The sequence below is a fragment of the Symphalangus syndactylus genome, chromosome 8 (assembly GCF_028878055.3).
Source record: "Symphalangus syndactylus isolate Jambi chromosome 8, NHGRI_mSymSyn1-v2.1_pri, whole genome shotgun sequence".
NCBI classification, from domain to species: Eukaryota; Metazoa; Chordata; class Mammalia; order Primates; family Hylobatidae; genus Symphalangus; species Symphalangus syndactylus.
The window spans coordinates 43,624,962-43,639,159 of NC_072430.2; the positions used below are offsets into that span (position 1 = coordinate 43,624,962).

A 14,198-nucleotide genomic window follows, 5' to 3' on the forward strand; every position below is an offset into this window, starting at 1 on the left:
TTTTTAGTTCAAAGCATTCAGCACCATACTTTGGGGTAATGTGTTCTGAGTCCCAGCACTGATGTATAGTTATCCTATTCCACATCTATAAGTTTATGTAATTCTCTCAGCCTGAAATAGTCTTTCAACCTTTCAATTTTTGCCTCTTCAAATTTTATGTATCTTTTAAAGCTCAGATGTAATACCTTCTCAAAATTTGTTTTGGTGATCTGCCATGCTCTTATATGCTCCCCATAAAAGGATTGTGTGATTTCTTCAGTCTTTGAAAAACTGTCATTTTTGTTTGTGCTTTTTAAAAGATATGTATATATACTTTGTCTTAGGATTACTTTTATGTGTAGAGACATAGTAACTGTGCCTAGCACAGGCTGTTATGCTTCAGATCCAGTAGATTCAGGTAATGTTTAGTGCCTACTGTGTACTTCTTCACTTACCTATAACACCTTTTTGAAATAATTATTCTAAATCTTATTCCTATGAGGACACTGAGAATATGTAAAGTTACATTATCTGAACTCTTTTTCAATGGCTATTTCTTGAGTGTAGGAATTTCTTTTTTTTTTTTTTTTTTTTTTTTTTTTTTTTTTTTTTTTTTGAGACGGAGTCTCGCTCTGTCCCCTAGGCTGGAGTGCAGTGGCACGATCTCGGCTCACTGCAACCTCTGCCTCCCGGGTTCACGCCATTCTCCTGCCTCAGCCTCTCCGAGTAGCTGGGACTACAGGCGCCTGCCACCACGCCCGGCTAATTTTTTGTATTTTTAGTAGAGACGGGGTTTCACCATGGTCTCGATCTCCTGACCTCGTGATCCACCCGCCTCGGCCTCCCAAAGTGCTGGGCTTACCACCGCGCCCGGCCGAGTGTAGGAATTTCAATACAGGTTGTGTGTCTCTTATCAAACATGCTTGACACCCAGAAGTGTTTCAGATTTCAAATTTTTTCAGATTTGGAATGCTCAACCTGTATTCAATTTTCACCTAATGCTTACTGTATAGTAGCTACTTGGTAAACATAGCAATAGCCCTAACTTTCTCCTTCTTTCTGCAGTACCTTGGCCATGTAGAAGTTGATGAATCAAGAGGAATGCACATCTGTGAAGATGCTGTAAAAAGATTGAAAGCTGTATGTATTTGATGGTTGCCAGTGTTGATCTATATGCTGTCAATATTTTCTTAAAAGATTTTGCTCAGTACATTTTAGTGACCCAGTAAAAACTGTGTTTCTGTTAAAAAGATATGGGCTTGCTAATAAGGAGCATCTCAGCCAAGCGTGGTGGCTCACTCCTGTAATCCTAGCACTTTGGGAGGCTGAGGCAGGAGGATTGCATGAGGCCAGGAGTTTGAGACCAGCCTGGGCAACATTTCAAGACCCTGTCTCTATTAATTTCAAAATTTTTTTCTTAAATAATAAAATAATAATTAAAAAATTTAAAATCATCTCATCTTGTCCATCCAGAGGTATAAATTATAAGACAAGCCATTTAAATTTAGGTCAGATATTATCCTAAAGGTACTTTTGATTTATAACCCATGTGAAACAAATGTCGTGAAATCTGATAGAAGAATAGTATTCTAAGACTAGGATAAAACTGTTACAGTTAACATCTTACCCTAACTGTGATAACTGGGCTATAAATTACGGGTTTTAAATATACTATAAAAAATAGCTTCCTGGGGAAAACTAGAGGATAGAGATCTGTGTTGATGCCTGGTGAGGTTTCCTTTTTGGAGACTTCTTACTATTATCTTGACTCCTACTCCCCAATTTTCTTCTCTATACACCTCTAACATAAACAGTCTATTTCTACTGCCTTTTACATAAACTTTAGCACACTTGAAGTAGAGAGCCCTTTCCCAGGATAACTAATGTTTCCTCTGCCTGTTATGCCATAGAACACATCCCAGGCACATGCCTGTGTATTCAGTGAAAGGAGAGAACGAGTTTGGAATTCATAAAGATTCAAAGTGTTAATTTCAGATTTTCCATAGGTTTGAGGAATGTTCCATAGATCTGATAGCCCTTTTCACAACCCTCCTTCTCTCTAATATGTGGCCTTTCCCCACTTTGCTGTGAAAGCTTTAAGCATTACTTCTGCATGCTCTGGTCCCAACAGCATTAAATACATGTTGCTTTGGGTTTGCTGGTATGGTGGGCTGCCACAAGTTTGACTACTAATGTGTGCTTTTTTCCCTCAATTTGCTTAGTAATCAGAACGTTTCTGCTTCTTGGCGTAGTCTATATTACTTCTTATCTATAATTCCTGAATATAAAATATATAAAATTCAGAAAGCAACCAAGTCAGAGAGGTAGATTTAATTTTGGAATAAGTACCTGAATCTGTCGTAGAAGGGACAGGAGAAAAGTAATTGGCTATAATATACAAAGAACTAAAAAATTTTTTAAAAAAGATACAGACGTATGTACAGATATATACATACATATATACCTATATGTACTCTTTATCTCAGATTTTGATCATTAAAATTCTTAAATGATTCAAGCCTTTGCTAGTCTTATCTATGCTCTCCAATCTGTCATTTACGTTAAGGGGACCTTGTGTTATGGTACATGAAATTATAGTTTGTAGACCTTCCATGCCAACCTAAATATATTCCCCAGTTAAACATAGTCTCAGATAATTTAATTTTCCATTTTGTCAACACCAAATTTAAAAGAGAAGTAAAAATTTAATTTTCTTTAACAAAATAATTCTGGGTTCATCTAGAAGAATAATAAACAAAATATCAGTTACTCGGGAGGCTGAGGTAGGAGGATTGCTTGAGTCTAGGAGTTTGAGACCAGCCTGGGCAACACAGTGAGCCCTTGTCTCAACTAAATAAATACACAAACAAGATGATTTTAGCTAAGAACATTTTTTTAAAGTAATGCAATTATTTGCCCATTAAATAATATTTTATACTAATGACTGAAAACAAATCGGTGAACAGACTAGATAGCCCTGAAACAAACTATAAATAATTATTAAAATATTATAATTTACACAACTTATGATGAAATGGCCACTGTGGAATGAGCCCTTAGAAAGTCTTTTGATTCAGAGTATGGCTTCATGTGCACTCTGTAAGTAAGGAAAAGCTAGAGGTGGTTTAAGTTTGCCCAGAACATATTGAGAAATGGTATTTTGTTGTTTAATGAGCAGTTAATCCTCTTAACTGTCTAGTTTTGTTTTTTTTGAAATACTTTTAATTAGAAATATCTCTTTATTATATAAGCAATATGTGTTTATTGTATAAAATACAAATGAACCAAAAAAGTACACAAATAAAATGAAATTTCCTACAATCCCAGAGATAGCCACTATTTAACTGTCTAGTTTTAAAACTAATGTATTCAGTGGGTTTTTTTTGTTTTATCTTACCTTTTTTTTAAAACCAAGAAGATAATAGTCTGTAAGTGTGATTGCTTGAGGCATAGGACTATTTAGATAATAAAATTTAATGTTTTTATATTCATCAGAATTAGAAACTAAATAGCCATTTTAAAAATTATACCTATGCATGGAACAGTGGCTGGCACATAGTAACTCAAAAAATACTTCTAGAATGAATATACAGAATACAATCTGATCTGCAATATGTGGTCAAATTGAGTCTTACAATAACCATAATCAAATATTATGTCTAATGTTTTAAGTTTACCAAAACTGTTTTGCTTATTTCTAAAGATCTTTGTTTTCCTATGGTTTTTAATGACTAAAAGAAAGTTTTAAGCCAAGCACAGTAGCTTGCGCCTATAATCTCAGCTACTTAGAAGTCTGAGATGGGAGGATCGCTTAAAGCCAGGAGTTCAAGACCAGCCTGGGTAACATAGTGAGAAATAAATAATAAAAAAGAAAGTTTTAGATATGTTGGTGATTGTTTTCTAAACATACTTAAACTTTTAAACTTTGAGGGGAAATTGACCATTTCTAGACTTCTTATCAAGAAGTTATTTAAAATTTTTCAGACAAATACTAGATTTGGAGCAAATGTTATATGTAGTTTTGCACTGGCATGTATTATTAAAACACGAAATTGAAGTATTGGGTCACTGGGGTAAATTTTCTGTTTCTTATACTCAATGAAATATCCCCATTCTTTTTTTTTTTTTTTCCCCGAGTCGGAGTCTTGCTCTGTCACCCAGGTTGGAGTGCAGTGGTGCAATCTTGGCTCACTGCAACCTCCGCCTCCCAGGTTCAAGCAGTTCTCCTGCCTCAGCCTCCCGAGTAGCTGGGATTACAGGTGCCCGCCACCACACCCGGCTAATTTTTTGTATTTTTAGTAGAGACAGAGTTTCACTGTGTTGGCCAGGGTGGTCTCGAACTCATGACCTTGTGATCCACCCGCCTCAGTCTCCCAAAGTGCTGAGATTACAGGCATGAGCCACCGCACCTGGCCTCCCCCTTCTTTTAAATACTCTTTCTAGAGCTATACTGAGAATCTTGCAGAAAGTTGGAACCACATGTATTCCTGATTTTTGTCGTCTTTTCATATTTTTACTATGCAGAAATTTCTAGTTGCCTTTTGATTTCTCTGAGCAGACATTCATGTAAAAATCATCCACTGGGGATCTACAACCTACTTCGCCAGATACTTATATTGTGCCAAATGCTATGTTTCTGGAGACTTTTTGTTTGTTTTTTTATAGATTATAAAGCTTCCTTTTAGAGTTTCAAATAAGTGGGAGTGAATATAAGGATGCATAAGCCTGCAGAGGATTAAAGAAGAAATAGGATATCTTTTAAATTAGTTTGAATGCCAGAGTTTAAAATTTTAAAGAATAGCTCAGATGTACTAGTTAAGTAACAAAACAAGCATTTTAAACCTACCATGTGAATGATCTTTGGAAGGCAGCTATGCTCACCACTATACCACCAACACATCTAGTGAATAATCTTTGAACTAAAAATTTAACATTTCTAGTGTTTTTTATTTATTCATTTTTTTTGGAGCGGAGTTTCACTCTGTCGCCCAGGCTGTGGAGTGCAGTGGCACGATCTTGGGTCACTGCAACCTCTGCCTCCCGGGTTCACGCGATTCTCCTGCCTCAGCCTCCAAAGTAGCTGGGATTACAGGCGCCCACCACCACACCCAGCTAATTGTATTTTTAGTAGAGACGTGTTTCACCATGTTGGCCAGGCTGATCTCCAACTCCTGACCTCAGGTGATCCACCAACCTGGGCCTCCCAAAGAGCTGGGATTACAGGCATGAGCCACCGCGCCCAGCCTTCTAGTGCTTTTTAAATTTGTGAACAATTGAGGAAAGAGATAATTTGCAAGTGTTTTTCCCCAAAATACTCTCTTACAATTTAGAATTACATTAACTTCAATTGGAAGTCATCTGCATACTTGATGTGCTCAAATGAAAAAAAAATTATAACTAAACAAGATAGTGTTTTTAAAAATGCTCCTCAGAGCATAAATATGTTAATTTTTAAACTTTCTGTGCATAAAGTTATTGACAGCTGTTTTCAGCTCATTTACTTTGTCATATAACCTCACTTTGGGACTTAGCTTCTATAGGATAAATGACAGAAATCACTATTGCCCATTGTTATTGCCTTTATGGCATATCAGCTGCAGGGTGAGGAATATTGTCATATATCAGCCAATTCCATAAAAAAGTGTATAAGGCCTTTGGTTATCTTGCTTAACTCTAGTCCAAGATGCTCTTCATTTAAAAAGGTCATTTCTTCCCATTGTTTCTTAAATGTCTCTCCCTCTGTCTTAGTGTTAGACTAGTTTCATTATACTACCAGTTTCTAATATGTTGGTTTTTTATTCACTATTTGATATATTTGTTTTAATATATGTTCTTGTTTTAGCAGGTAAAAGAATCATAACATGTTTTTTTAAAAGAACATTATTATTCTTTAATAACTGTCTTTTTATGCATTTTTGCATGCCAACTTTTTTCATTAACATCTTGGGTATTTTATAAAAAGAGGGAAAGCTCAATGTTTAACAATAGCTTTTCTAGGAGCTAAATATTAACAATCTCCTTCCTTCACCTTCCCATCCCTCAAGAATGGTGAATATCTTAACTTTGGCTGCATCCTTGAAAGCTTATGGTTATTCATAGTCTAACAAAACTAGGGTCACCAAACTTGGCAGCAGAAATAATCTAGTCTTACTGTGATACTACCCAATTACTTTATTATTTTTCCAGTTGCATTTCAAAGTGTTTTGTGGAAATATTTTTTGCTTTTTGTGATTTTCAAAGCTTAGGGTGGAAAACGAACTTTCCAGTGTTAGAGAGCATTGAATAGTTTATGAATTATGTAAAAAGAGTCAGATTTCAGTGCAATTATCTTTTCCTACACATTTATCCAACATTAAAAACCAATGATTATAAAAAGTAAAGGCTTAAGTATATTTCTTTTTTTTTTTTTTTTTTTTTTTTTGAGACGGAGTCTCGCTCTGTCGCCCAGGCTGGAGTGCAGTGGCACAATCTCGGCTCACTGCAAGCTCCGCCTCCCGGGTTCACGCCATTCTCCTGCCTCAGCCTCTCCGAGTAGCTGGGACTACAGGCGCCCGCCACCAGGCCCGGCTAATTTTTTGTATTTTTAGTAGAGACGGGGTTTCACCGTGGTCTCGATCTCCTGACCTCGTGATCCGCCCGCCTCAGCCTCCCAAAGTGCTGGGATTACAAGCGTGAGCCACCGCGCCCGGCCAAGGCTTAAGTATATTTCAACCACAGCTAGGAAATGTAAAGTTAAATCTAGCTTGTGTGAGTTGAAACCCACCTAACTTGTGTAAATTCTACGATTTTGATTGGTGGCCAGTTTTCATAAATGGTGCTTAAAAATTGGTGCCGATACCATAGATAGTTATGCCTCTGTTATCCAGATAGTTTCAGAATTGTATACTTATAAATGTCAATGCAAGTTTCTTTATTTTAAAATAACAGCTTTTAGGTTGGGCGCAGTAGCTTAAGTCTGTAATTCCAGCACTTTAGGAGGCCTAGGCAGGCAGGTCACTTGAGGTCAAGAGTTCGAGACCAGCCTGGCCAACATGGTGAAACCCTGTCTCTACTAAAAATACAAAAATGAGCCGGATGTGGTGGCACACACCTGTAGTCCTAGCTACTTAGGAGGCTGAGGCATGAGAATTGCTTGAACCCCAGAGGCAGAGGTTGCAGTGACCTGAGATCGTGCCACTGCACTCCATCCTGGGTGACAGAGTGTGACTCTGTCTCAAAAACCAAACAAACAAAAAGCAAATAATAATAAACAATAGCTTTTATAAAGAAAACAAAACCCTGTTTACTTAAATTTCAGTTGTGGCCCACAGACATCATTTGGTTCTTAAGATAGGTATTTTCTCAGCTCTTGTATAAACATTAGCCTTGTAACCTTAATAGATAATTTATTCTGTGTCTGGAATAGAACATACATGTTATTTCCTCATGTATGTTGTGAAATTGATCAGCACACATGTACATGTAGATTGATACTAATGTAAGTAAATGGAAAGCCAATGGTCAAGCTCCCCTTAAGTAGTATGGAGTTTCTAAGTGACATCTTAAACTCACTAAGAAAAAAGTACAACAAGGACCTTTGATGCATACTCATTTAATTTTACGTATTGCATTTTTAATGTGATTATGTGGTCATTTGAATGTGGACTTTTTTTAAATTGGTGACTTTCACATAGTTGACCGCCAATTTTAAACTTAAAAAATGTATATGGAACCAGTCTTCTATTTTCTATTCACTATTATAAAATTTAAAATGCAAATCTCACCAAACCAGTATGCCCTATCATTTTCTCTGCTGCCAAATTTGGAAGATCTCTGTTTTAAATGTAAATAGCGATTACAAAACTAACTTGTTGCTCTGCATGGATACAGGTTCTGATTTCTTCTCACTCTTTCCATGGATTCTTAGGCTATACAGTGTGTTTCCCTGCATTTTCATGCACCCTTCCTTTTTCCCTGTCACTCCTGGTATGGGTAACTCTTTGAAACTCACTCCCACCCCTTCTCCCACTTTTTCCTTTCCCCAATTTCTGTATGTGCTTATTGGTGTGAAACTCTGGGACATTTAGGCCATACAATAATAGCGTTCGACTTGTCCCCCTGTTCCTCCAGGAAAGGAAGTTCTTCAAAGGCTTCTTTGGAAAAGTAAGTTTGATGCCACATTCGTGCTTGCTTTATAAGGAGTTACACCCCTAGTGTAGCACTGACATATTTTTTAAAAGTAGTACAGCTTTGGTTTCTTTATAATACAGGAATTGGTTTGACTCTATGTGGAAATTAATGTTAGGAAGTTGCTATCCGTGATATTATCAGTGGGTCTACTGATACTAAATCTGATGATTCTAAGAAATTCCAATAAATAAATAGGCTGGGCACGGTGGCTCACGTCTGTAATCCCAGCACTTTGGGAGGCCGAGGGCGGTGGATCATCTGAGGAGTTTGAGACCAGCCTGGCCAACATGGTAAAACCCTGTCTCTACCAAAAATACAATACAGGTGATGTGCCCCTGTGATCCTAGCTACTCGGGAGGCTGAGGCAGGAGAATCGATTGAAGAGGTGGAGGTTGCAGTGAGCCGAGATCACGCCACTGCACTCCAGCCTGGGTGACAGAGTGAGACTCTGTCTCAAAAAAATAAAGAAATTCCAATAAATGAATCAAGTAGGTTAAAAGAGTATTATCTCCTCAATAGTAGGTATTAAAATAAATATTTGATCTTGTAAACTCTGTTTATATTAAAATATTAGCAATATTTGTAACAAGTGGATTTTACATAATGCCCAATATTCACAGGGAAATAGGAAGAAATATTTAAGTAAAAAATAAATATACCGGCCGGGCGCGGTGGCTCACGCTTATAATCCCAGCACTTTGGGAGGCCGAGGCGGGCGGATCACGAGGTCAGGAGATCGAGACCACGGTGAAACCCTGTCTCTACTAAAAATACAAAAAATTAGCCGGGCGTGGTGGTGGGCGCCTGTAGTCCCAGCTACTCGGAGAGGCTGAGGCAGGAGAATGGCGTGAACCCGGGAGGCGGAGCTTGCAGTGAGCTGAGATTGCGCCACTGCACTCCAGCCTGGGCGACAGAGCGAGACTCCGTCTCAAAAAAAAAAAAATTAAAAAAAAAATAAATAAATAAATAAATATACCCCAAAGTTTACATTCAGTGCAATTTTTTTCCAATCTAAATTAAATTTCAGGAGAAGTAAGTGAAAATGGATAAACTTATCTTTAGGGATCCTGCTATGATTTTTAACCTGCATTGCTAATCTAAGAAAAAGTATCTTAATTATTAGCCTACCAACTATCTGTCATATGTGGAATGTTGTTTAGGTAGGTGCTTTTCAAATAATGATTATTCAATGTTCAGATCTCCCTAAATTTAAGAATATATGGGATGGCTGTACACGTATCAGTAAATATATTTCTAAATATATTTTGTGTCCAAGTTTATCCTTGTTTAGTTTTGAGTAAATGCTAAAACTAATTCAAACTGAGACAGTATGAGAGAAAAATACTGTCATTAGATAACAGTATAAATTACTAAAAATTTATGTGATTAGCAAAATCCTACAATTTTTTTTCTACTGCACGGTTTTGTCATTTTGGAAATTTGTTTTAAAGAACAAATAATTTACATTTCCTTCTCAATTAAATGTTTAAATGTGACTCATTTTTACATTTTCTTGTTCTAACTTAGGTCACCTTATTTGAAGTATTTTGATCTAATGATTTAATTTAGTTATGCCTGTCAATCTGAAATAAGTCAAATAATTCACCCACACGTCACAATACATTTTTTAATAGACTTTTTGGATCTGAGTCAGATTAATAGGTCCTTAGAATATGGGATACATATCTAGAAAGAATCTTATTATTTCCTGTGTAGCATAGCATTGTAAGTAGGCATTATATTTGTTAAGGAAATTGATAATTGTTAAGGACACTTAACAATTTAATTTAGTTACTCCTGTCAATCTGAAATAAGTCAAATAATTTACCCACACATGTCACAATACATTTTTTAATAGACTTTTTGGATCTGAGTCAGATTAATAGGTCCTTAGAATATGGGATACATATCTAGAAAGAATCTTATTATTTCCTGTGTAGCATAGCATTATAAGTAGGCATTATATTTGTTAAGGAAATTGATAATTGTTAAGGACACTTTAGGAAACTTTTTGTGGTGTATTTGTTTTTTCCCAGATAGAGTTTCCGAAAGCAATTACACATCGCCACAATTATCATACAATTTTAACTATTGTTCAAGTGACCAGTTTTAATAAGTCTACTTAAAGCAGCAGATAAGGCTATATACAATAAGCTGTATAAGATAAGGCATCATAGATAAGATGAAGGTCAGGTTATGGCAAATATTGATTTGGTTTTTAGACAATTTTAAAAGTATATATTTTACCTGGATGCGGTGGTGCACGCTACTCAGGAGCCTGGAGTGGGTTAAGGAACAAAGCTCTCCCCTCAAAATCAGTCCTGAGGTCACAGTATTTATTGCTACATATAATGGGGCCATGATGCACCTACACTGTGGCTGAGCTGGATCACACTGTTTGGTAGCCTTTTCACTGCATTTTTTTTGCTACATGATGAATTTGTATGGTACAAGACAGAGAATTATGAATCATCTCACTTAATCCTTAACCCAGAAGTAATAATTCTCCAGTTTTACAGTGAGAAAACTGAGGTTTGCAGAGGTTAAATGACCTGACTGAATTCACAGATATTTATAGTAAGTGGTAAAAAATGGGATTTGAACCCAAAGAATCTGACTTCAGAGCCCACACTCTTAGTCATTGTGCTATACAATCACTTTATTTTCATATTATTTGTAAGTGAAGATTTTATCTCAAAAGGTGCTAGTAGCTTGGCCGGGCGCGGTGGCTCACGCTTGTAATCCCAGCACTTTGGGAGGCCGAGGCGGGTGGATCACGAGGTCAGGAGATCGAGACCACAGTGAAACCCCGTCTCTACTAAAAATACAAAAAATTCAGCCGGGCGTGGTGGCGGGCGCCTGTAGTCCCAGCTACTCCGAGAGGCTGAGGCAGGAGAATGGCGTGAACCCGGGAGGCGGAGTTTGCAGTGAGCCGAGACTGCGCCACTGCACTCCAGCCTGGGTGACAGAGCAAGACTCCGACTCAAAAAAAAAAAAAAGAAGGTGCTAGTAAGTAAAGAGCTTCTTAGAAACTCAGTTTTACTTTCTTTTTTATAGAGTAGTAATTTAACTTTAGATTTTATTTCTTATCAATTACTTTTTATTAGTTAAAGCTTTAAATAATCATCTTTTTTAGTAGAGATGGGGTTTCACCATGTTGGTTGGCCAGGCTGGTCTTGAACTCCTGACCTCAGGTGATCTGCCCACCTCGGCATGTGCCTGTAATCCCAGCTACTACTCAGGAGGCTGAGGCAGGATAATTGCTTGAATCTGGGAGGCACAGGTTGCAATGAGCCAAGATAATGCCATTGCACTCCAGCCTCTGTGACAGAGGGAGATTCCATCTCAAAAAAAAAAAATCATCTTTTTCAGTGGTTCAAACTAACATTTTATTTATTTGGAAATATTTAAACCCTACTGCATGTTAAGTATCTCTTATTCGAAATGTTTAGGACCTGAAGGGTTACAGATTTTGGATTTTTTCTTTTCAGATTTTGGATATTTGCATATATATAATGAGATATTTTGGGGATAAAACCCAAGTCTAAATGCAGAAGTTATTTGTGTTTTATATATGCCTTATACATATAGCCTGAAGATAATTTTACACAATATTTTTAATTTAACAATTATTAGTAATTTTATATAATTTTATAATTACTTTATAATTAATAATTTAAATAATTTTGTGCATGAAACAAAGTTCATGTACATTGAACCATCAGAAAGCAAAAGTATCACCATCTCAGCCACCCATGTGGAGTCTGTGGTTGTTTGGCATTACCATCATTCCCTACTTTGAATTTTATATGCTACTGATGAGCAATCATTTTCTTACACTTATTCACATATAAGTACTTCGCTTTCAAAAAAAAAAAGACATACTGGCTGGGCGCAGTGGCTCCCGCCAGCACTTTGGGAGGCCAAGGGCGGGTGGATTGCTTGAGGTCAGGAGTTCAAGACCAGCCTGACCAACAGGGTGATATCCTGTCTCTACTAAAAATACAAAAAAAATTAGCTGGGCATGGTGGCACACACTTGTAGTCCCAGCTACTCAGGAGGCTGAGGCAGGAGAATTGCTAGAACCCAGGAGGTGGAGGTTGCAGTGAGCCTAGATCACACCACTGTACTCCAGCCTGGGCTACAGAGCAAGACTCTGTCTCAAAAAAAAAAAAAAAAGACATACCACTAGTACAGTGAAAAAATAGTATGTTCAGAGTAACTGAGCAGCACCGTTGCATCACCAGAATACGTATATCAGCTGTTTAACAACAGCAACAACAAACAATGACAGGCTTTGTCTTCCCCTCTGAGGCTGTGTTTTGATTAAAAGATTACTTACACTGTATTTTTTTTTTTAAGGTAAAAAGAAATATCAGAAGCAGTTGAGGGGCCAGGAAGTGGGTCTTCTAGGGATGAAGTGGCATTCTGCTAGATGGCTTTTTTTTTTTTTTTTTTTTTTTTTTTTGAGACAGGGTCTCACTCTGTCACCCAAGCTGGAGTGCAGCAGCACAATCATGGCTCACTGCAGCCTCAAACTCCCAGGCTCAGGGGATCCTCCCAACACAGCCTCTCAAGTAGCTGGGACTATAGGCATGTGCCACCTTTTTGTATTTTTTGTAGAGACAGGGTTTCGCCATATTGCCCAGGCGGGTCTCAAACACCTGAGGTCAAGTGATCCGCCCACCTCACCCTGCCAAAGTGCTGGGATTACAAGCATGAGCCACTGTGCCCAGCCTGCTGGATGGCTTGTGTGTTGTATGCCTACATGTTTTTTTTTTTGTTTGTTTGTTTGTTTGAGACAGAGTCCCCCTTCATCACCCAGGCTGGTGCAATCTCGGTCACTGCAACCTCTGCTTTCCGGGTTCAGGTGATTTTTTGCTTCAGCCTCCCGAGTAGCTGGAACCACAGGCGCTTGCCACCATACCCGGATAATTTTTGTATTTTTAGTAGAGATGGGGTTTCACCATGTTGGCTAGGCTGGTCTCGAACTTCTGACCTCAAGTGATCAGCCCGCCTCGGCCTCCCAAGATGCTGGGATTACAGGCATGAGCCACAGCACCCAGAATTCTTTTCTTATGTTATTGGGGAAAATTTATTTATGTCAGGGTGATTTTATACTAATATATAATTTTTTACAGTGAGTCATTTAAAGAGTTTGGAAAACAGAGAGGGGCAAGTATTACCCATGATCTTACCCAGAATGTGCTTTTAAATGATAATTTTTTCTTTAATTTGGAATCTTTTGAATCTTTCAAGTTGCCGTCATTTAATTCATCTCCACACTAATCTATAAGAAATAGACTGGTGAGAGAGACTTGATTTATTGAGTTTGCTAGGTCAATTGTGGTTTGATGAAAGCTCAAAATGAAGAATCTTACAGAACAGTATATGTTACAGAGTTTTTATCCAGTACAGTTCCTCATAAATTTTGATACTTTGTTATTCTTTGAATCATGTATGATTTAATGATCCAGGATAAATAGAACAACAGTAATCAAGAAGTGTTTTTATTAAACACTTTTACATGAAAGTAAGTAGATAGAAGAATTTTTTTGGTTGCCCTGATTCTGAATTTATGACTCATAGCCAGGAAAACTTTCTTTTCCATAAGTTGCCTCTTGGACCTGACCACCATCACTTCCCTATTGTTGCGTCACCAGCTGATAGGAGCAGTGCCTCCAGAAACTTTAGCAGTAGGGAACAGATAAACCTGGGTCTGTTACAGGCCTGTAATCCATTGTAAGCTTACAAACATTGTAAAAGAGGGGCAAAAAAACGAAGACCTGAAATAACTTTTTCCAAACTAATTAAATTGCTCATTGCCGTGGCCGGGAGCGGTGGCTCACACCTGTAATCCCAGCACTTTGGGAGGCCGAGATGGGTGGATCACGAGGTCAGGAGTTCAAGATGAGTCTGGCCAAGATGGTGAAACCCCGTCTCTACTAAAAATACAAAAATTAGCCAGGCGTGGTGGCAGGCGCCTGTAATCCCAGCTACTCGGAAGGCTGAGGCAGGAGAATCCCTTAAACACTGGGGGTGGGCAGAGG

The 14,198-nt window shown here is 37.8% G+C and overlaps 1 protein-coding gene across 23 annotated transcripts in view; it reads left to right on the forward strand.

Annotated features, from left to right (window-relative positions):
• NUMB (NUMB endocytic adaptor protein) overlaps positions 1-14,198 on the forward strand; it is a 205,041-nt gene that overhangs the window by 154,201 nt on the left and 36,642 nt on the right. For 16 of the 23 annotated variants that reach the window (XM_055288892.2, XM_063644220.1, XM_063644205.1 and 13 more), the window contains one exon: positions 1,045-1,119. In XM_055288892.2, coding sequence (XP_055144867.1) covers positions 1,045-1,119 — 75 coding nt within the window. Of the gene's footprint in view, positions 1-1,044; positions 1,120-8,088; positions 8,122-14,198 lie in introns of all 23 variants that reach the window. The other 7 variants (XM_055288886.2, XM_055288894.2, XM_063644202.1 and 4 more) reach the window with 1 other exon arrangement.